Source organism: Coffea eugenioides, chromosome 4 (genome assembly GCF_003713205.1).
Source record: "Coffea eugenioides isolate CCC68of chromosome 4, Ceug_1.0, whole genome shotgun sequence".
Taxonomy (NCBI): Eukaryota; Viridiplantae; Streptophyta; class Magnoliopsida; order Gentianales; family Rubiaceae; genus Coffea; species Coffea eugenioides.
In genome coordinates, this window is record NC_040038.1 from 38,865,247 (window position 1) to 38,889,471 (window position 24,225).

Below are 24,225 nucleotides of genomic sequence, written 5' to 3' on the forward strand. Positions count from 1 at the left end.
TTACTGGTACTTATAGAAAGTGAACCAACCCATGAATTTTACATGGTTAAAAGAGTTATGAGTCTAGTTTCAAATGCAATAAATGGAACTCAATTCGGATTTTTCTACACCAAGATATAACAGATTTCCCAAAACTGCTCAAAGTCTCCTGCAGGAAAAATTTTCAGCAGCACTTCCCCTTATTTTCCCTAATTTCCAACCATTTTCAAGGCTTCATTCTCACCACAAAATAGTCTCAAATCAAGCATATACATACCTAGCCACCAGCTCACTAAATCAAGCATATAGAAAAGCATTTAAGCATCACAACTCCATGTATAAATAGAGCTTCAAGTAACTACATCAAGGCTGGAAATTTCACCAAACCTAACAATACCATGATAGCTATCATAAAAGTCATGCCTTTTACCTTATAAAGTATCATCCATCAAGTAGATACAAAGACAAGTGGAAAAGATAAGGTGGCTATCAAGTTTACCTTTTAAATCCCACAAAAAAAATGCTGGAAAATCACAACACAACCTGAAAATCATGAAATCCACCATACGAATCCTTCCTTTAGCTTCTATAACATCATATATCAAAGAAACTCAAAGATAAGGGAGGATTTCTAGTAAAGTTCTCCTTTTTACCTCCAAAACTTAGATGGACAGCCAAGCAAGAAGTACTCAAGGTTTCTTCCTCCAAAACTTCTCCAAGAGCTTCCCCTCAAGATTATCTCAAGGTTGATTGAAGTGGATTAGGGTTGACCTTGGTTTTTTTTTCCATGATTCAAGCAAGAGATCAAGGCTGAAAATGGAGTATTTTTCTCTTATTCTCCTCTCAAATTTCATCCATCATGGAAGGCAAAGGAAGAAAATGGTGATTGACTTGAGTTGGATAAGTTTTAAGTTTAATCTTGGTCAAGGTCTGGGTCAAGATTGGCTTGGTGTTTGACAAGTGGCACAAATCCAAGTGAAGTCTATCTAATTGTCTCTCTTAAACACTCAAATATCTATTACTCCTCCAATCATCTCTTAACACCTTTTGTCATATAATTCCTTTTGCACAAAACTCCTTCTAATCCTCCAAATTTATTGCACACACCTCACTAATCAGTGAGTCCCATGTGTCAGTTTGTGGATCGTGGTATTACACACTAATCCCTCACTAACCGTACTTGGAGCTTCCGCCTCATAAGGCTCCTCTAGGGATGGAGGTAGGCCCAGCCCAGGCTTGTGCGGTTAAGGTTGTTGTACACATCACGGGTTTTCTCAAATTCCTTGAGAAACTTATTGAATTTCTGAAACAGTTTTAATAATGCTATACTTCCATTAAAGATCGAGTCAAGGGATAATTCCATTTTAAAAGCCAAGCAGATTTGTCCATCAGTAATGCAGATAAAATTTTGGGTCAGAGGTTCGTGCTTTAGTACTTGGATTTCATCTTTCATAAATCCTCTATCCCTCTATTTATCCACTTAGGTTTTGACCATTGAACAAACTTGGTTGACGAAGATGGTTTATGCGCCGCTAATGTAGCTACTTGTCGAGCATTTGACAAAATCACACCATCCATTTCAAATAGGATTTGTCCCGTGGACACACAAGCAACCCAACCCGTAGGATTTCCTTTTCCTCTTCCTATTCTTACTTCTGTAGGTTTCCCGGCAATAGGGAGATCTGCAAGAACTCTTACCCATATTTTACCATTTCTTCGGAATTGCCCGCTCATAACACGATGGAAATGTCTGATTATAGCACGACACACTGCTTCAATGGCTCGATATGAAAGACGACCAGCTCTACAACTTTGAGTGCCATATCTTCCAAAACCAAGTTGTGTACCGTCCGGTTTGCAACGCCTACTACATCTAGTATTATGCACTATGAGACTTAACATGTATCAAATGAAACATGCACCAAGTAAAATAAGAAAATAGGTCAAAATCATGATTCAACTAATAAAACAACCAAGAATTCAAGGCAAGTAAATGAAATCAAAGAAAATATGTAACTAACTATCGGGTCACAACACAACTTGCAAACATCTAAAAGTGAGCAAAAATGAACAAATCTTTTTTTTTCTTGGTCAAATCTAGGATTTGAAATCTCTTGTATTAAAATTTCTTTCTTGCCATAAATATCTCGTGCCACAAAACGTTAGGCAATCAATTAAAACAAGCAATAAGGTACAACTGTTCGTTATCATTCACTATATATACAAGCAAGTAATCCCAAATGAAAGGTATGAAAATTTTGGGTGCTCACACTAGACATGGAGCAATCTTTGGGAAGGCATAGGGAAAGTGAAGCAGAGATTGGATAGCTTAGGGAGTACTGAATGGACCCAGCACTTCCCAAATGCTCAATGCCTACACATTCACAAAGAAGCTTCAGATCATTGCCTATTGATGCTCAATATAGACTCAAGAAATAGGAGAAACAAGAAAAGATTATGTTTTGATGAAAGATGGGCACAAGGAAAGAAAGCAACTGAAGGCATTGATAGAACTTGGTCAGAACACCAGCAAGAATAAAAAATGTATAAGGTGACCAGGAAGATCAGAGCCTGCAAAATGGCCTTACTAGAGTGGGACAAGAAGAAGATACATAACTCAGGCCAATGACTAAGACAGTTGAAACACCAAATCACAGAAGCAAAAAATCCTAGCAATCCTGGAGCTAAAGGGACCTTTGCACACCTTAAAGAATAGTTGAGCAAGGCATACAAAGATGAGGAATTGTACTGGTGCCAAAAAGCGAGGGTAAAGTGGTCAAAGGAAGGGGACAGAAACACAACCTTTTTTCATGCATCAATAGGAGCAAGAAGGAGAAAAAATAGAATCTCAAGTTTACAAAAGAAAGATGGAAACTAGTGTCCTAATGATAAGGAATTACCTTATCTGAGGAAATCTGCAACCACTTCCAGGACATCTTTACCTCATCTCAACTACATAACTTTGATGAGATTATAAGAGGTGTCCCCTACAAAATTTCCAACCAGATGAATTAGAACTTAATCAAACCCGTGAAGGAAATGGAAATCAAAGCTGCAGTGTTTTCAATGCATCCAAATAAGGCACCAGCCTTGATTGCATGTCCCCCCCCCCCCTCCCCTTTCTTTCAAAAATATTGGCATATCATTAAGTTAGATGTTGTAAATGCTATCAATAGTTTTTTCCATAGTGGCTATATGCTCAAAGGTGTTAATCAAACTTTAGTCACTCTCATTCCTAAAGTTGCTGCCCCTATTAACTTGTCCCAATTCAGACCTATTAGTTTATGTAATGTCTTCTCTAAGATCATTTCCAAAATTTTAGCAAATAAGTTAAAAAAGGTCCTACTCTTCTGCATTAATAACTCCCAGCCTGCCTTTCTTCCTGGTAGACAAATCTTGGGTAATGTTATGTTGGCACATGAGCATATGCATTTTCTTAGAAATAAGAGAACAGGTAAGGATGGCTTTATGACTATCAAACTTGATATGTCCAAAGCATATGATAGGGTAGAATGGAGATTCTTAGGCAGAATGATGTTCAAAATGGGTTTCTGCCCCCTTTGGATCAAGTGGGTGATGAATTGCATGTCTTATGTGACTTATTCCTTTAATATAAATGGTGATAGGGTGGGGTACATCCAACCTAGTAGGGGTATAAGACAAGGTGACCCCCTATCCCCCTTCTTATTTTTTATTTGTGTTGAAGATTTGTCCACCATGATAAATTTTGTAGGAGCAAACAAGTCCATTATGGGAGTTAAAAGTCGGTAGGAATTGTCCAAAAATGTCTCATTTGTTTTTTGCAGCTGATGCATTGCTATGTTGTAAAGCTACAATTCAAGAAGCACAGGTACTGAAAGACATTTTGGACCAGACGGCAACTCGTGAATTTTGACAAATCTACTGTGTACTTCAGCAAAAACACAGATCTGGATTGCAAAAGAAAGATCTGTGAACTGTTAAGAAATATGAAGAAAGCATGTAATGGAAGGAATTTGGGACTTCCTATGGTCATTGGCAAGTCAAAAAACCAGGTTTTTGGATTCCTAAAAAGCTGTGTCACTTCCAAACTTCAGGGATTGAGAGGAAGACAAGAAGGTATTACTGAAGGTAGTGGTAATGGACCTACCAAATTACACAATGTCCTGTTTCAGATTGCCAAAAGGAATATGCAAGGACATCTGTAAGAGGATTGCCAATTTTTGTGGGGAGAAGATGACCAAAAAAGGAAAATTCATTGGGTAAAATAGGGTAAAGCAACTGAAATTAAAGGAAGAGGAGGACTATGTTTCAGGGATTTAAAACATTTTAACACAGCCCTTCTAGCAAAATAGCTATGGAGGATTTTGTTAAAACCAAACTTATTGGTAAGCAAAGCCTTAAGAGGAAAATACATGAAAACTGATCATGCTCTCAACAGGGTGCCATCATCAACAACATCATATATTTGGAAGAGCTTGTTCAGTGCAAAACATGTAATAATGAAGGGACTATAGAAGAGGATAGGTGATGGAAGATCAGTAAAAATTTGGGAAGACGGATGGGTTCCCAACACGAAGGAGAGCAAAATTGAACCTAATAGGAGTCAGCAGACAGATATACACTGGGTAAGCCAACTGATGAAAAACGGAATAAGGAGCTAATTGCAAAATGTTTCAGTAATTAGACTGCAGATAGTAGTCTAAGCATCCCCTTTAGCCACTATAAAAGAAAGGACAGATGCTTCTGGAAGTTCTCCAAATCAAGAGAATATACAGTTAAATCTGGCTAATGTAGTGGCCAAGGACTTGGCAACAAGCAGGAATTCAAAGGACCAGAATGAGCCTTAAACTAGCTATCAAGGAAGAAAGAAAAGTGTGTGAAAACAACTCTGGGGATCTAGAATAAAACACAAACTGAAGCATTTTATGTGGAAGTGCCTGCAGAATTGTCTACCTGTAAATGAAGTGATCAATAGGAGAACTGGAAAGGGGGACAAGTACTGCTACAGATGTGGGGAAGGAATAGAAACCACGGAACATATGTTTATTGAATGTGAATATGCAAGAAGAATCTGGAAGTTAGCTCCAGTAAACTGGGAAGGTCTAACTGACCTCCAGGCCAACTTCTGGAGATGGTGGGAGGAACTCTTACAGACAAAGGAAGGGATTGAGGGTCAAGATCACATTGACCTGACAATCAATATCCTTTGACAAATTTGGAAAGATAGGAATAGAGTAACACATGACCAACAAGCATGGGAGGAACTAAGGTGTGTACGGATGGCTCAATAGGAATGATTGGAGTTTAAGGAAGCTGAGGAAGGATACGACAGAAAATGTATTGCTGGAACAATTCAACCTCATCAGAACAGGAACTGGTGCCCCTCCGGAGTAAGGGATAATTAGAGTCAACAATGATGCTGCTATAGCTGTGCAAATGAACAAAACAGGAAAACCAATAGTAGCAAGAGATTCAAAAGGGGATTTGCTGAAGGTTTGGGCACTGCAGGAGCAAAAAATGAGGTGAGCCCCTCACTGAAGAAGCCTTAGCAGTAAGGGAAGTACTACTGATGGGACTGGAAGATGGATGGAGAAGACTTGAAATCCAATCGAACAGTAAAAGGCTAATAGAGAAAATCATATCAGGTAACAATAAGGATAGCAATATTGAGACAATACTAGAAGACATCCTAAAGTTGAGAGAGCTGTTTGATCAATGCAATTTCTCTTTCTTTCATAGGTCAAGAAATGATATTTTTCGTTGGCTAGCTAAATTTGCAATTAGGCTAGTTAATGATGTCAAATTGGATACTAGTTTCCCAATGTGGATCAAAGATCTCACACAAAAAGATTATAGGACAATTGTTCCTTGTAGTTAAGACTTGTATTATCAAGTTCAAAGATATAATACTAAAGCGTTTTGACAATTAAAAAAAAAACTAAATGTGTTTAGAGATTTAAACATTTGATACTAGATTTACTTTCATCCAAGTTTTAGGAACTGAAACTACCGCTGAGATATTTGGTACCAAAACTGCAGTTTTCTCGTGAGAAAAATGGTCACATGGTATAATAATAGATGCCTATATTTTAACCATCTTTTCCAATATTCAAACTGTAGAGGGCACGCTAACCAATTAACATGAATGAATATCTCAAAATCGTTAAATGTACAATCTGATACAACAGGTATTCAAAAAAATATTTTAGGAGTTTCCACCTCACACCCTTCTTTTGGGAAACCAAAGTCTTCCTTTGGTAAATGAATATGTGAGTGACTTCCAAAAATGAATCAAATCTAAAGGAATAAACTATTTCCTAAACCTGCAGCCTATATCTCATTACATCCCTATCCCCTAAAAAGAGCCTAACATCTATTTTCTCAGCTAATTCTGAATACATCTGTACAACAAATTGTTAATAGGTTCCCATCAAAACCTGAGACCTAAACAGGGAACCCATTTCTATGTTACAAATTAAAGAATCAACTAAAATCTACATACATGGTTAGTTTAGAGCTTTATACAAGTTTCATGGTACATCCTAGTCTTCAACTTTTAAAATGCCCACGTCACCATCACGATTTGCTAAAAATGCCAAAACAACCGTCAATACTGAAATTGAGCCGACTCCCCTTCAACAGACTCAAATGAATTCAACATGTTCTCCCATTATCAGACAGACATCACAAATTCTTTCTTCCACTCGGTCCATGTACAGCTTTGGAAGCTCAACAAATGCCAATAACCGTCAAAAGCTTGCAAAACCAAGCAGTCAACAGGAGTCATCCTATCATTTGCCCGCGATCCCGAGCAGTGGGATGGTGCGCCATCTCGCTCATTTTCGGCTGAGCCACTGACATAACAGCCAAATCTTCAACCGCACCAATTAGCAAATTCGCCTTGATTCTTGAGTTTTGTAAAGCCAATACATTTTTGTGCTGGAAGATTCTGGTCTCACCCCAAAAGAATGTCATCGTCCAACAATCTCAACCATGCTGAGGCAGACCACATAGAAGAACCATCAATTCTTGTAGCCAGAACAAACAAGCGATTCCAAACTATTTCACATCCTTCTTTGTCAGATTGATTCCCTTTGCCTTCTCCATTTCAACCTCCTTCTCAGCTTTCTTCTTTTCTAGTTCAGCTTGTTTGCAGTTCTCCTCGTGTGCTTTTCTGAACAACCTCACAAAGTTCAGAAGTGTCGCAGTAACTGCAGATACAAACATGCATTAAGAATAAGGTAGTAATACATACACATCAGTAGAAGTTCACAAGCAATAATACAGAAAGATACAGTTGAAGACATAGGTGATCAAAACTTCAAAAATATTGTATTTGAGTAATCAATACATCATTTTGTTTTGGCCAATAAACAGAGGAAGAAAATAAACACTGGAAGCACCTTATGTAACCTGAGAAAGGGTTGGTTCTTCAAAGATAAAATGCATCCATCTTAAAAAGTTTGGTTCACAGGCGTATCATAAATGTCCACAATGAGATGTAGTTTGTTAACAAGAAATAAAGAAATAAGAAATAAGTGAACAAACATCTGTATAATAGTAAAAACGAGGCATTTTGAATTCTTAATATCCATGCATGTCAGAAGACCCACAAAATTGAGGGAAACAAGAAAACCAAATACCTATGGCAGCAACAAATCATGATTTAAAAAATTTGCACAAAATAAAAAAGCAACACCAATTTGCTGGCATAAAATATTTCCTTTTTAAAGTCATTACTTTTTCGTTCCAACAATGACACAATTATTACCCTATATTCTAATGCCTTGTTCTTCTTACAAGCATGACCACCCCCTATAGCAGTCAACACCAACCTCATGAAAAAGGATCACGAGTCTACTTCTGCATCAGAATCAATCCACCACTTCAACTGACCAGCATGCATCACATAAGTTCTACGACATAATTCAGCTCCACATTGAAACCTGATGAAACACCCCCCCCCCCGGGGGGAGGGTCATTCACCCCCAAAAAAATATACTTACCGCAGACAAAATTACTCCGTTGTTTCATGCAGCAAATTAACTACTCAGACAATGCCTTGAAAAGTCTAAAACTAGTAACCAATATGCCTACACAACAAGCATATTAACATTCTAGTGCATGTGCAAAGTATTTGGCCATTCATCAAGGTGTTGGTGATATTGATAGGGATTCTGCTCAAGCAACTAGCAGTGAAGCTGAACAACCAGAAGTTTCTATTAGATTTATTACTATAATGCTACATGATGCAACACGACAGGATTAATTCAATGTGTAAAAGATTAGTTCCTAAACAACCTGAGTTATAAAAACATTTAGGCTGTGAAAATTTGTATCTAGGGAGTTATACTTGACATTTTAACTCACTAGGAAACAACTTGCTGATACATTTGGTAAAGGGCTATCTACAAAAAGGAGTTAAGAATGATTTGGCATCTTTGTCTGCTCGAGTAACAATTAAGGTGAACGAGCTGCCATGAGGCAATTTTATATAACATCCTCTAAAAGATCATATTAATAATCTACAATCCTCTGTTATAAATTATTCGCAGAGAAAATAATTAAAGAAAAACCTTCTGCCATATATGCTCTCTCTCATATACTCCTGGATACAGCTGGTACTGCTGTAACTTAATGTCATTAAATGCGACTACCAACTAAACAATAAAAAGCTTCATTCAGAAGATCTTTTTTAGTTAACCTGTACACATATGAGGAGAATTTACAAATCATCATGTCTTTCAACCGCTGGCGCACATCAAAAGTTTGGAAAAAGCAATAAAACCAGATGAAATCAGTTGTCCCACTTACCATTTCTTGATTCCAAACATTTAACATCCTTATAATATTCTTCACATACACTAACGCAAGGTGGTTTTGTATAATATCAACAGATAATCTCATTAAATTACAGATACAAAGACTCTACTAAATTCTCAGGGCTGGTCTTCACGATTCACCCTTGGATTATGAGCACTGTTCAGCATGGTTGTAGAATGTGATTATTCAGTTTGGCCCTAATAATACAAGGTCAGAATTCCATATTTAAAAGGAACAAACTTGTGAACCTGTAGGAAGTCATTTTTATGAAACTCTCCACTATTTATATGATTCCAGGATAACGAATGTAAATGCATGTATTACTTAGCATACCAATTGATGATAAGGAGATAAGGAAAAGAATTTGATAAATCATAGTTATATAACCTTGCTCAAAGGGACAGCGGGCAGGATCCTCCCCAAAATAAAGCGCCAATGCATCTGCATTTCTTCCCTGGTTACCAAAAGATGAGATAAATCACTAGAGAAAAACAACTGACAACATAACATAGAGTGAGGAAATACATCAGAATAGAGATATTTACCGCAACTGAATATAAAGTCGACACAGAGCCCACTTCTACCTCAGCAACGCCAACAAATTCCTTCAGTGTCTTTGTAGAGGAAGATGTGGAGCGGAAAAAAATTGTCAGGCAGATATATGGTATAATCAGTTAGTCGTATATAATAGGAAAAGCCACAAGAACAAGCAGCTGAAAAAAACTGGATTAGATGACGGTAGCCAGGTGAGAAACACAATTCCTACCTCACATGATGGTTCAATATTACTCCACAGTATCATTTGATTTTAATAGTGGAAATGAATTTTTAAATAGGTCCAGCTACTGCTAAATAAGCAACTCTCAAAGTTTTAATATCTGCAGAAACTTTTAACAGATGCCAAGGATACCTTATGGAAACCTTCAGATACAGGGCCATCATTCTCGGATGCACTCAATTCCTGCTTCACCTTTTCTAATCCCTTAATAATGGCTTGCATTTCTTCCGCTAAAGATTTCAATTGAATCTGCAGGAAGCTCGAGCACATTAGTTTTCCAACTAAAACACTCTACTTTTGAAAATAATGTCTCGCTAAACTTTTACGAACATAACTTCTTATTATACAGAGTGTAACTTATAGTCATTCTTTCAATATTTCAATGCAAACTACTTTATCAGCAAGAAGCTTCAAGTCAAATGCTATTACAGGGAAATTCGTAACTTGGAAACCTGGAATGAATTACATTAATATTAGATCAGATACAACCAGAAAACAGGCAAAGAAGCAATTGCATTAACCTTTGATGCAACTTCCAGGCTAACAAGATCTCCATGGAAATCTAAAAGAGAGGGTGACTTAGACGCAAGAACCTGGGAGAAAAAGAGATAGGCATTATTGAAACAGCACAACACCAAAACTTGCAGATTGTTATCAAGAGAAGATAAGTGGTAAACATTCATCCAACACACATGATATTAGAGCCTTTATGCATAGCATGAGAGAAAACACAGCAAATAAGTCATGAGAGCATGGGTACAAAGTTGTATCAGACACAACATTAATTAATAAACCTTTAAGAAAATAAAGTTAATCATCAAATGCATACAAATTCCTAAATGTGCTATCAGAATTCAACAACCATTCAAGACCAGTTCTGAGACCCAGGCTGACTTTTCCAGCAACATGTGATAAGTAACAAAACATGCAGATTGTTATCAAGAGAAGATAAGTGGTAAACATTCATCCAATACACATGATATTAGAGCCTTTATGCATAGTATGAGAGAAAACACGACAAACAAGTCATGAGAGCATGGGTACAAAGTTGTGTCAAACGCAACATTATTCAATAAACATTAAGAAATAAAGTTAATCACAAAATGCATACAAATTCCTGAATGTGCTATCAGAATTCAACCATTCAAGACCAGTTCTTCTGGGAGCCAGACTGACTTTTCCAGCAACATGTGATAAGTAACAAAACACCCTTTTCCTAACATGAGTCCTCATCCTCATAAAGAGAATCATAAACGTTCTTAAGCAGGGATCTTTTATTCTATATCTACATACATAAGATAAACAAGTGCTCAAAAGCTGCAAAATTAACTGGATCACCAAAGATAGTGCAGGTGACAAATTGAAAATCTGGCCTTTTAAAAGCTACAATAACAAGAATTTGCAGTGGCTCGAACCAAAGATGGAAGATATAACCAACAAATACATAATTTACACCTTCAAAAATTTTTAAAAAAATACAGAAAAGAACATGGCATATTTTTGCAATGTACTGGAATGATCCCAGAGATACTTCTTCCACTTTATCAGTCATGGTCAACAGTCCCCAGTTTCACAAAAGTCAAATTTGACAAGACCCGTTAGTTGGGAACATGTTCTTTACATAATTGCCCTTCAAATTAATGACGGGTATTGCCTAGAATTCTTAAAACTCAAACTTTTAAAGGTAGTTACATATTTCGTTGAATTTTCAAATTATAACTTTGGTGCAGACAACAGTAGTAATCATGGCCAAAGGAATGGGCCAAAAGGAGCAATTAAAGGACAAACACAAACTACTAAGAGATACAAGTATGAAGCACGAAGGAAAAGCTGATAAGTATATGATACCAATACAACCCATAGGCCGGGTTACAAGTCAGCTTTAGGATGACAAAGTTGGCAAAAAAATTTAAAAACCAGACAGCCAAGGTACCATGAGTCCAAGGATGAAAATAACAAACAAAATCCACTGATCCAGTCAACAAGACTTTTTATCTGCAGTCAGAACTGATGGACCAACTTTGACGATTTCCAAGTAACTTTCTTTGCCAGAAGCAGAAGTTCAATACACTATAACTAATTACTGAAACCCAAACAAGGTCACTAATCAATCTCCCATGGATAAAGGAATGTACAATGTACAAAATTCTATGAGCATATACCCTACTATCTATGCCAAGTACTCAACTATCTAGGTCAATTTTTGTCATAAAGGCATTTAACTTCACCCTACCATCAGCTTAACTGCAAACGTGATGTTGGTAATCATCATTATAAAGACTGGATGATCACCAGTTGCAAGTTGCACTCAGCGAAGGTCACATTTGCTGTTATCTCTATCCAAAAATGCTGGTAAAATCAAATCATTTCCAACAAGTTACCTATTACAGCCAAGTATTTTTTAATTCCCAAAAAATGCATCTACAAGCAAGAGATAAAATTGCAACATGGAACATGAACACTACAGTGATATGTAACAAGTACGGAGAACAAACATGGAGTAGATTATGCATAATTTACAAGTCGACAGTTATCTCCAACACAGGCACAGATTGCAATTAAATGAAATGCAATCTACTTAAGCATAGAGCAATTTCCCCATCAATTTTATTCTGTAGACCAATCTTCCCTCTGAAGGACATTGGAGCAGTTTTGCATCTATCACAAGGAAAAGAAACATTTCTACCAATCCTGACCAATGATGCTCTCAAGAATTCTCCAAGCTTAGACAAACACACACCTCATATTCTTTAAGCAATACTTCTAAAATAGTCAAGTCAGGAGGAACTGACACCAGCAATCATTAGATTGTTCCTTACAGTCCTTAGATTTGTCAAAAAAATAATGTATACAATAGGTGACAGGACCACAACTAAGACCACATTCAGAAGTCAGCACAATGTAATTAGGCTAACTTAAAAACATTTTTAACAACTAAACATAATTTGTTTTTAGAAGATTGAACCTTTGTGCTGCCTTAAACATCTTTTAGGTACTGGGATTAAACATTTAGCATGCTCATGGCCATTGAAACAGTATCACCAGAATGAAAAAGTAGCATGTACCTTGCAAAGATAGTGCATGAGTGTCATCTTACTATTGGAAGCACGAGTGTCTGTGAGTTTCAAAAGACTATCCAACTTGAATCCAACAGCAGAGCCTATTACACACGAAAATTGTTTGACATGGACATGAATTCAGAATCTGAAGGTGATTCAAATGTATCAAATAAAGTGCAAATAAGCATCATTTCCTTTTTATATCTGTGCTCCAAAACTTGGTTTTTTGAGCATTACAGGTTACTATACTTGTCCTTACCCCTGGCAGTTCCTTGATTTAATGTGTTTCCAAGATATAAAATCTTCTTCATAATTTCCTTCAATTTGAAGGAATTTCGAACCTAATAAAACAGCAGCAAGATAAGGTCATTTAAAATATAACTCAAACAGAAAAATGTAAGGGGGAAAAAAAAAAGAACATGCTCATCGGATAGCTAAGATACCTCTTCGCATGCAGAGTTCACAGTGTTCAAACTTTTTTTGAAATCCGTAACCTGAGATAAAGGTTAACTTCAGAAAACTTGGTCAACAAAGTGAACTTAAACTGATGGATGCAAAATATACCTGAGAGTTAAACTGAATTTTGAATAAAAACACCCTTAACTTAGACTCCACGCGTGGAACTTTCATAAGCTCAAGAAAGAACTGACAAACAAAAGATAAGTAAAGCCAAGAATAGTATTAGGAAATAGGGGCAAAAAAGCGACAGAAAATGAAAATAAAATTCATAAGAACAATAAACAACACTTGGTCATGATTCTACTAGGGCTTTGACAATCAGATAAAAGAAATATGTATGATCCAATTACTGGCCAACATTGAGTGGTTAACAATTGATACAAATACGAGAGTACCGTTGACACATGCTATACTAGCAAATGACATCACAGGTAAGGTTTCATCAATGAAATAAACCATCACAAGCAAAACTCTGCCTAATCCTTTCTGGGGGTTGACCAATGACTCCATGGTGAGAATGGTAACAAATTGTGATGATAGAATAATACAATTCCTCAAAATTTGGTAATAGATTATTGCATAACATTTTACCAAATACGAAAAGAGGTACTTAGATATTAGCTAAAACTCAACAATTAGATATACTCGATTTGGACATATTTCACATTGGATAGACAATCATCGTTCACTGATACCTCCACCTGAAAAATCAGGCATGGGCATAGAGGAGCAACAATACAACCATTATTCCACAGGAATAAAGCAGTTAATCAGGAAAAGACAATCTTTCAAGTATCGGTCATTGCATGACATAATTTTATTATTCTCTTAATTTGTGCCGAAACCCCTAATTCAGCGCTACATACATCCATGCAGGTACAACTATAACCAGATTTAACCTATTTATGCCATTCATTTTATAAGCATACAGCTGATAGTGAATAACGGTTAAGCATTCAAGCAAATGAACCAAGGACACTGATACATCCAGCAACATCAAAGAGACTCGTAACGAGTTCAGATAATGCAGCAAAATACCGATAGACATAAATACGAGTGAAATCATATCCCACAAACACAGCCAGTGAAGAAAAGAGGAAAAATAACCAATAGGATCAGATTTTGTATACCTGCTCACATTTCCCCAGGTTTTCCTTGTCGCCATTGTAATTCTAGGCAAGAAAATGGCAAAACTCAATAAACAGATAAAATTCCATATCAAGTTAGAAGACAGGAAAAGACAACAAAAATCAAGAATTTGTAATCATCACAAGAATAATCCTTTTAAGAAACTCAATGTGCAGGGAAGAAAAACAAAGGCTTTATGAGACATAGAATCTCTAACCGGAAAAAATAATCCAAATTCACCTTGAGCATTTCCATCTCCTCTTTTGTCGGACAAAATTTGATAAGGTTTTCTACTTGGTCGGCATCTAAGATAGCCTCATCCATTGCTAGTGCAGCAGCCTGAGAAATTTAAGCACTAACAAGGTTAGAATTATAAGGACAAAGATAAAAATTCCAGCACCAAATTATATAAGCTAAATTTTCTCAAGTCAAAGTTGATCAGTGTCAACATTCACCATGAGATTATGGCAAATTCAACAGCCAAGTCCTTTTAAAAGAAAATTGAGTTTAAGTATGTGCCACATGTGGATATGCCCCAATGATTAAGAGCAAAACGTCCTCCCTCTACACTAAACAGTGCTTATTCCCATATTTAAACTTCATTCAATTGAATAAACATGAGGGTCATCATTCATCACTAAATGTAAAAATTATTTTATTACAGCAAAATCTTTTTCTTTCTTGACTTTTTCACTGACAAAATCCTCCTGGACAGTTCAAGCACATAAATACGCAGGCAAGATATTCACTTGTAGAACAACAAGAATGAATAAAACTAGGCCTCCCCAAACCTTGGAGATACCCTGAAGCCTCATGTACAGTTTGTCCTATCCTCTTTTATCTCCACTATGTAAGGTAATATATCTCATACAATGATATGATTCAAGAAACATATTCCAGTATTAACCAATAAGTAATCTGAGCTCCCAGTAGTGCCTCATTTGTGGTCCAAGGGTCCAAGAGGTATATGTTTCAATAAAGTTCATGCAATCAGAGGAGGAAACTAGCAAATTTCAAGAATAAAAAATTAAAAAGGAGCAGACATATATTCATATATTTAATTGAATTCTTGAAAAATTAAATGCCACTAGCATATGGATAATCTAAGCATCATCATCTACATCAATGAGAGCAACTTTACCAGAGAGTCTCCAAATAAAGAAACAGAAGATGATCTCGAATTATGTTAGAAACCCAAGATAATGCAAAAAGCATTTCAAGCACTGCTCAATGACTAGGTCAAAAAAATTCACTTTTTCTATAATTACAAGTACATGAAAAGTTAACGGTGCAATAATTAAGAAGATCAACTGGGGGAATTGTGGCAGCTTAAATGAAGATCTGTATCTGTCTTGAGAGTCAGTTAACACAGATTTTCAAAGCTATGAATCCTGTTAACATGGATAAAATCACATAAGGGGGAAGTTAGCGCAGTTGGCTATTGAAGGATAAAACATCTTATAATATGACTACTGAAGGGGAACATCAAGGAAACTAGCTTTCATCATGATGGTACAAAGAGGATGCTTCAATGGTTTCTTCTGCATTGCTTTACAAGAAAGAGGCTAAAATAGTTTGTTCTATCAGCATCTCAGATACTGACAACTTCTAGTAATTATTTCTTTCATGATCAATGCACAAAGAATCAACTATGCACCAAACAAATTTAGAGCTCCTACCACGTTGTACAAAAGTGGAAAGCAAGGTATTTTCTTTTCATGGCTGCTATGAGAAGATTTTCCAAACACAAAAAGAAATAGGTATTTTCAGTGGTAGAGATCAAACTAAGTCTTGAAGAGCAAACACGTTAGCATCTTGTAAAAGCGACAACCAAGATTGACATTGCATTTGCGAGAACACATAATGGATCTCCACAATGCATGCAGCGCCCTGTGGCTGTGGCCCATTCTTCATTCTTTGAGGGCTTCAGGACATGAAAATTACGAAAACATCAGGGTTGGGAAAGAAATTTATCATAGCCAACCTCAAGTTATCCTAAAAGCTATGTGTAGGATTTATTTGAGTGACAAGGAGAAAGAAAAATGAAAGATAAACTTGGAAAATAAGCCTTATGTCTTCTAAACTAAGGTTCTGGATTGAGAGGCAGATCACATTGGGAAGAACCAGAGCCAATAGGGTCTATCAATTGTTGTTTTAAATGTATTTCAGTCCACCATTTTATCAGAATTCAATTTGAAAAACATTTTAAGAACAGAGCCATCAACTTTCGCATAAGGCCGAAAGATGCCACACATAACATAGTTGGGGTCACCCTCATCAGCAAATATCCTAGGAATACTAGAATTCCAAGAAATAAAACTTGGTACAACCACTGGAGACAACAAAGGTCATTGTGACCCAGATGACCAGCTACCAACATGAATCATAGGTTCAACATATAACATGGTTGAGGACACCCTCATCGGCAAATATCCTGGGAATACTAGAATCCCAAGAAATAAAACTTGGTACAACCCATTGGAGACAACAAAGGTCATTGTGACCCAGATGACCAGCTACTAACATGACGTTCAACTCACCATAAGCGGTCCTTTTTTTTTGGGGGGATTTAGGGGCAGGGCGGGTGGGGCGGGGCGGGGAGTCTGGAGTGGGGTGGGGGAAGAGGGGAGGCAGGAAGTGGGAAAGAGGTGGGGTACTTGTAGTTGAGCGTTGTCCAACTCACCATCATGTCAGGAAGTGGCATTTTCACCTTTGTTAGCATTATTTCGGTGTTGTTGGCCCTTCTCAAGTCAACCTGCAGAAGATTAAAGGTCATCAGCAACTTGACATATCTAACTTACAAATATTTTAAAAGCATGCGGTTTACAAGGCAAAGGCAAACTTTGACTTAACCAGATATAAAAACATACTGAGTGATCTGATTCTGACCAAAAATATCACTCAGGCTGACGAAACAAGAAACTAAATGAATCTCCCCCCCCCCTTCCTCCCCTCAATTAATTCCACCATAGTATCCCCCTTTCACCCAAGGTGGGAATGATACTAAAAGAGACAAGCATTCTCTACAGGCTCTCTGCGTTTACTTCTGAATGCCCAAATATATCAAATTGAACTCCCTGAATTATATTCATATCCTAACTCTTTCCAGTGCTTCTTCTTCCTCCTCTTTTTTTTTTTGTGGGGTGGGGAGCTTAGCCTATGCTAAAATGATTGTTTTGAGTTACACGTACAGTTGGAGATGATGATTGGAAAAGTTAACCTCCTCATAACACTAGCCTGCCAATTTAGAGAAATGTCCAGAAGATAACTTCTGTAGTTTTGTGCCGTAGAGAGCGTTGGTACATAAGTAAGTGAGAGCAAAATCCTTGACAAGGGATGTATGTCTCACTTTGACTAAGAGACAACAAAATTGTTTGATTGTTACTATAAGTAAATTCAATTTCATTACCAGATGAACCTTGTCAGGTTTAGATCCAACAGATTTCCGCCGGTCTCCAGATTTCCCCCCCCTGGTATCTGACTTTGGAACTGTGGCAGAGAAGAGAGTCTCTATCTCCGAGACATCAAATTCTGGTGCACTGAAAGGTAAAAGAAAAAAATCAATGATCCATGAGAATAAGGAAAGCATGTTCAGAAGTACACAAACAGAAAAGTACTATCAAATATGCAAGCAAAATTATATTCATCTATAGGCATGTTGATGCTCCGATTCTTAAGTGACAAGACAACAAATGACCAAAGACTTCAAATGTTCTCAGCAGACATATAGTAAATTTTTTTTTTTTTTTGGTTGTTGGGGTTTGGGGGGAAGGGGAGAGTTTGTTACTTGACAAATATAAAGAAGAGGCATTTTGATTAACTAAACTGACTCTGAGGAAAGTGCAATACATTTGAGGCTCTCCATGTCTCTGTAATTCTTCCCATAAGCTTCCTTGTAATGCCCTGGTTACCTTGCTCCAATGCAGTGGTTTTAATGTAGATCTTCTGGGTGCAGCTGACATACCAGAAGGACGTGGAAGTCCACGCCCTCTTCCTAAAGGTGGGGGAGGTGCAGCACTTGGAGGTCCAGGTCCTCTAGCACCTAATGGAGGGGGTGGGGGAGGTGCACCACCTGGAGGTCTAGGAGGCCCTGGTGGTGGAGGAGGTCCAGGTGCACGACCTCCTGGAGGTGGTGGCGGAGGAGGTGCTCCAGGAGGTGGACATGGGCCAGCAGAAAGAGGCGGTGGCGGAGGAACTGGGGCTGCGTGCATTGGGGGTGGCGGAGGAACCGGGGCTCCACGCCCTGGTGGTGGTGGAGGAGATGGAGCACTACCTGGATGAGGTGGTGGTGGTGGAGAAGCACCACTCAAAGGAGGTGGTGGAGGAGGAGGAGGAGCACGATTTGAGAGAAATGGAGGTGGTGGAGGAGGAGGAGGAGGACGATTTGAGAGAAATGGAGGTGGTGGAGGAGGAGGAGGAGCACAATTTGAGAGAAATGGAGGTGGTGGTGGTGTGCCATGTGGAGGAGGGGGAGGAGGAGGCGGAGGCAGAGGAGCTCTTGAAAATATAGTAGGAGGTCCATTAACTGGAGGTGGTGGTGGAGGAGGATGTGTGTTATGTGTAGCAGGTAAAGGTGGAGGGGGAGGAGGAATGGGCACAGAAACAGGAATCGATGTTATGGCAGTAGACGCATTTGGAAGTGGAGGGGGTGGCAAACTTGACACGATCCCAGCAAATGGTGTAGAAGCACTAGCGGACCAAGGAGGCGGTGGAGGTGGAGGCGGCAGGATTTTACTAGCATAATGTATACTAGACGAAAAGGGAGGCGGAGGCGGAGGTGGTGGCGGAGAAGATCTTGGTGCAGTTGTCCCTGAGCTCACTGGTGGAGGAGGTGGAGGAGGAGGTGGAGGGGGAGAAGTAACAGCGACCCCAGAATTATATGGTCGTGGCGAAGGTGATTGACCAGAAGCAAATGCTGCAATCCGAATGGATAGTAGAGACTGAGCTGGAGCTGGAGGTGGCGGCGGAGGTACAGGGATATTAGAAGTACAAGCTGCAGATACCGAGGGTGGGGGTGGTGGTGGAGGCGGAGGTGGAGGTGAAGAAATTTTAGAAGCAGAAACTGCACTAACTGTAAATAATGAGGATGATGGTGGGGGTGGGGGTGGAGGTGGCGGTGGGGGTGGAGATTGAAATTTAGGTGCATCAGAAGCAAAAAATGCATCTTGAGTGAATGGTACAGGTGGGGGTGGGGGTGAAGGTGGAGGAGGTGGTGGTGATGGTGATGCAGAAGGGGCATTTTCATTATTAAATGAATTTACAAGAGAAGACAAGTTAGTGCCAAAGTCCTGTAGACTTGATGCAACAGGAGAAAATGGCTTAGAAGATGAATTATACAGCAAGGAATTACAAGAGGGGGGTGGCGGTGGTGGTGGTGGTGGTGGTGGAGGAGGAGGAGGAGGAGGATGGGATGGGGAAGGCTGATGTTGATTCAACTCTGGAGCTTGACTTTCAGTATGTGATGGAGAAGAGATTGTGGGAGTAGGTGGCCGCCTGGCTGATGAGCTTTCTATCAACGATGGACAAGAAAAGTGTTTCTCTGGCAAAAAACGTGCTTCAGAACTGCTACTACTTGAGGATTTAGCGCTCGAAGGAGCTTTAGCTTTTCCTGCCGCTTGAGACTCCTTTGATTGGGCTAATGCAGCTGGAGCACTGTTCTGTCTTGATGGAGGGTATGATACATGCATTGAATCAAAGTATGACCCTTTGTTAGGAGGGATCCATCTAGAAACTGCATTAGGTTTTGCCTGTCTTAATTGAGGGCCTGAGCTTTGCTGCTTCGATTTTGATTTGGTACCCATAGTCTCGTTTCCCAGTTTTGTGCCGGATATTGGCTGTTTCTTTGACGTGGAAGTAAGTGCCTTTTCAGATTTTTGTTTACCATTGTCATTGGGCAAGGCCAACTTAGGTTGTGAACCTTGTCCATCTGCCTTCTTCTGTACTACAGTGCCTTCTTGGTCAGGCTTGTTCTCGCCTTCTTCTGACTTGCCACCAGAACCACCATCTAAGAATTGGAGCTTAACATTCTGGGGTTCGAACTCACCAGAGGAAGCTACTGAATCCTCTCTGTTCTCCAAGACATTGTCACTCAAAGAATTCCTATTAGAATCCCCCCTCCTACCTTGTCTCTGACTCCCTTCATCTGATGTACAGTCCTCAAAAGAGTGATGATCCAATTCCTCCTTCCATACTACCTCATCATTTTCGCTATCCTGACTAAATTCTTGAACTGAATGGGTATCGATGTCGCTCTTTCCATCCTGTCCATCAACTGCATTGCTGAAGATCTCTTCTACCTCAAAAAACTCCTCTGGTGTCGCGCTTTCAGTCTCATTTCCATCTTCACTCCCCACTTCAGTGGTGACAATAGATGGAACAGCATCAGCATCCGAAAAGAGCACCTGATGCACATATGAGTATGCTTTCAACTCATAAAGCTTTGGAGAAAGAACAGATGACACAAGTAAAAGAAAACCCTACCTCTGCTCTAAAATCCCTAGGGAATTGATCTTTTGCGTCCCACAAAACATCCACTTCATCACGTGTCAACATCAAAACATTAGACCGTATAAATGCAGTGTGGAACATGACTCTCAACATCATTTCTTCCCTTACAAGATCATCCTCTAAATGGACACACTCCAGCACAACATCTCCTTGAACACGCCGGTGAATATCTATTTTCACAAGGGCACACTCCTCCTGCAGCAGGAAGTACGAGCAATTCATATTCAAGTTAATTCACTATCAGACTACCTTTACAAAGAGGAGCCTCACCTGCCGGTAGAAGCGGGAATGTTTTTTCGTCCTTAAAGTAGTAAACAAAAGCTTAGAGCTCCTAGTAGAAGTTGTTGAAGAAGGGTCCTGACCATAGACACGAACTAGCGGGCGACATCCCCTTCCACCATCAAACAGAGGAAGGACTCTAAGTATGATGCAATCCAATGCCAAAGGAGAATCTGATGGTGGCCAATCTGAACCAATATTTCTCCTAGAAATATATTGAAGATATCGAAGCTGGGAAGGCTGCGGATTCAGAGGAGACAAAAGATGAAGAAGTTCCCTAGGCGCTTGCTTGTATACCATCTCGAGAGTCTTCTGCTCACCATTATACTGTTTCCTGTACAAAAGAAGGCCAGCAAGCATAAAAGCAAGCACAGGCCATCCTCCCCTTTCACAGTGCATCAAGAGCACATTCTGTTGGCCCTCCAATGACAGCCAGCTCTCGCTAGAACGCAAGAAATGGTGGATCATCTCCAACGGCAGTAGTGGACAACTCTCATACTGCCGAGGATACTCCATGACTGTCATGTCGTACTGGGACAGAATGTCAGATATTTGGCTCCTCTTTATACCCTCTCTGAAGTTGAAGACCATGAAAGAAGCATCAGGGTAATGATCCTGTAGCTGAGCTACGATGCCACCCAGGTAGATTTTGTACTCATCTTCATTGAGAACATCAGTGGAGAAGCAGCAGTCAAACACTGCAGATGAAGTAAAGACAATTTCAAAATCCCAATTCTAAAGGTAAACCAATTTCAAGGTTCACATTTAAACTACGTGCACTCCTCTAAACATTCTGAAGTTCAAGTACAAAGCACTCCAAGTCAAACCTACAGTTTGAGAAGACAAAATCAAGGACCAAAAAGCGGTTGCAAATATATCCCTGTACAAGAAAGCACCAGTTAAAAAGACCAAATGGAAACCCATTTCTTTAACACCATGTAATTTGAAATGTTAAGAGCAGTTAAGCTTTGTCCAAATTTACAGCATAACTACCTCACAACATATAAACTAATACGGAAGCATTATCCACAATGCACTTTCAAAGTTCTGCTAAATATGTCGCAAACATCGAATACTGCAAGGTTACTTATGAAAAACACAAAGACAACAAAGAAAGTAGCCAAAATAGAAGACAAGTCCAAATGCAGCTAAATTAAAATTAAGATGAATAGTACTCCACAATCCAACCATTACATTTGCATAATCCAGCAAAACCAGGCGATAGTTCAACAAAAATGGGATATTCATTTTTTAACCACACAGTTTGAAGTGCTCAGACGAACAAATTCAGATCTTTAAGGCTCAAAAAATGAGCTAATTCAAATGAGCAAGCCCTAAAAGTACATACTTAAACTCAAAAAAATCCCACTATTAAGCATAAAAAAAAGTCATCAGAATCAATATTGCTAGTACATTGAGCTACAAAATTGACCAAATATTTCGAAAAATGTAGAAGATATAGTACGAGGAAAACTATACCATAGACCCGCTCAGAGATCTCAAGAAGCCGATCAGGTGGCTTCCTATAGAAGAAACGTCTAAACAGCGCCATCTAATGGCGCTGTTTTCCCCCAAATCGAATCCAAAACCCCCTCTCTTCTTCCTATCCCAATATCCCTGAACATAAATTACTCCAAAATCTTCCACAATTCCTCCAATGATCCACGCCAAACAGATCCTCCAGCTCCCCCAATTGCAATCCCCTCAATAACTACTTCAAAAATACCAAAAAAATTCACAAAACTTCACCCTCCAATCATCCAAATTCCAGCTGCTTTTCCACACAATTCAATCGGAAGAAGTGAGCAACTTAATTCCGGGAGAGAGAAAGAGTAAATGAAGTGAGATCGAGATTAATGGAGGGTTAGGTTTAGGGTTTGAGAGGGGAGGGTAAAAAATTCCAGAGGAGGAAGAAGATTTTGAAGAATGTAGAAGAATAAGTAATTAAACAGGGGCATTAAAATGGCTAATTAGGGCGATTAATTAACGAATTTGGATTGTGATTAGTGTAAATTTGGTGATTTGGATGGGGCGTGATGGCACGTGGGGAAAGAGAAGGAAGAGTAGACTGAGATTGGAGAAAAGGTTGAAGACGAAGAAGAAGAAGAAGAAGAAGGAGGAAAGAAGGGAAATGAATGGGAAAACTCAGACGGGTCATGGTGGCTGAACCGGGTTTGGGTCCGGATCCGGAGGGAGGCTGCTGTAAGAATTCACTTTTTGGGGATTTTGGATTTTTGCTTTTTGATTTGATTTCTTTAATGTACACGTGGCATAGAGCTGTTCAGGCGTGAGAGAGAGCGAGAGAGAGGAGCAAGTGACTCAGTCAAGGAGAAGACAGAGAAACAGTGATGAGTGAATTTGTTTGTAATAATTTTTTTTAATGTTTGCAAGCCAAAGAATCCAGAGATTTAGATGTGTCTGAATAGCTTTTTTTTAAACAAAAATTTCTTTTTACATATTTTACGTTTTTTTATGTCTTTTTTATCTTGTAGTACATGTCATTAATTTGAATATTTTTTTATGTTCTGTTGTTGGCGTATACGAGGGATATTGAATGTATAATATATAATTTTATTTTAAATTTAAAATTCGATCTTTTCATACATGTGGTGGTATACATCTGCAACCATTAGTACTAAAAAAGTTACTGTAATAACAGTGTATAGAAATTTAATCATATCAATTTTTTTAAGAAATTTTGAAATATTCTTTAGTCCGAACACATTGAATATGTCTATTTACAATAATCGTGAGCTCAAGCGAATTCTGACAAATATGGGAATAGTCCGGTATAAAGCATTCAAGTTAAACTGAAGCCTGAAATTTGAGATTTTTTATTTTATTATTAATGATTTTTTGTATGTTTTTTTCCCCTTTTTTTAAAAAAATTAAGAGATTTTAAATCCAGAACTTCCTACTTACAATTCATCCCACCTTATCATCCAACCCAACATTTCCCTTATCTTTTTGTATGTTGAAACCTCATAAGTTGAATAAATATCCTTGTAGATTCATTTAGTTGAGTAAATCACTACATTGAAAATCAACTTGTCCAGAAAAAATTTTAGTTCCACGTGCATGTGTTTTTTTTTTCTCTTTGATATTGCAAATAAATGTGATTTTTTAATAAAAACATAATTACTTTTATCAAAGAGCAAATTTCTACTATTTTCATTCGATATTGCATGTTATCTTTATTAGTCATTAAGTTTAATATGAAAGTTTTACATT

At 38.4% G+C, this 24,225-nt stretch overlaps 1 protein-coding gene across 2 annotated transcripts; it reads right to left on the reverse strand.

Moving 5' to 3' along the window:
• Positions 1 to 6,088: 6,088 nt before the first annotated feature.
• On the reverse strand, positions 6,089 to 23,061 carry LOC113768003 (formin-like protein 20). 2 transcript variants are annotated; one of them, XM_027312214.1, is made up of 17 exons: positions 22,474 to 23,061; positions 20,986 to 21,692; positions 20,689 to 20,910; positions 18,058 to 20,609; positions 17,618 to 17,747; positions 16,892 to 16,963; positions 14,449 to 14,547; positions 14,211 to 14,252; positions 13,186 to 13,266; positions 13,065 to 13,115; positions 12,881 to 12,962; positions 12,628 to 12,722; positions 10,084 to 10,155; positions 9,695 to 9,811; positions 9,330 to 9,398; positions 9,172 to 9,238; positions 6,089 to 7,172 (listed from the first exon to the last, which is right to left on the reverse strand). In XM_027312214.1, the coding sequence occupies exons 1-17, from the start codon at positions 22,544 to 22,546 to the stop codon at positions 7,021 to 7,023; spliced, it is 4,683 nt and encodes a 1,560-aa protein (XP_027168015.1). In that variant the 5' UTR covers positions 22,547 to 23,061; the 3' UTR covers positions 6,089 to 7,020. The 2 variants fall into 2 exon arrangements, 1 of the variants encoding a protein (XP_027168015.1); XR_003468048.1 differs by lacking the exons at positions 6,089 to 7,172; positions 9,172 to 9,238; positions 9,330 to 9,398; positions 9,695 to 9,811; positions 13,186 to 13,266 and having other exon boundaries at positions 13,065 to 13,131.
• Positions 23,062 to 24,225: the final 1,164 nt, after the last annotated feature.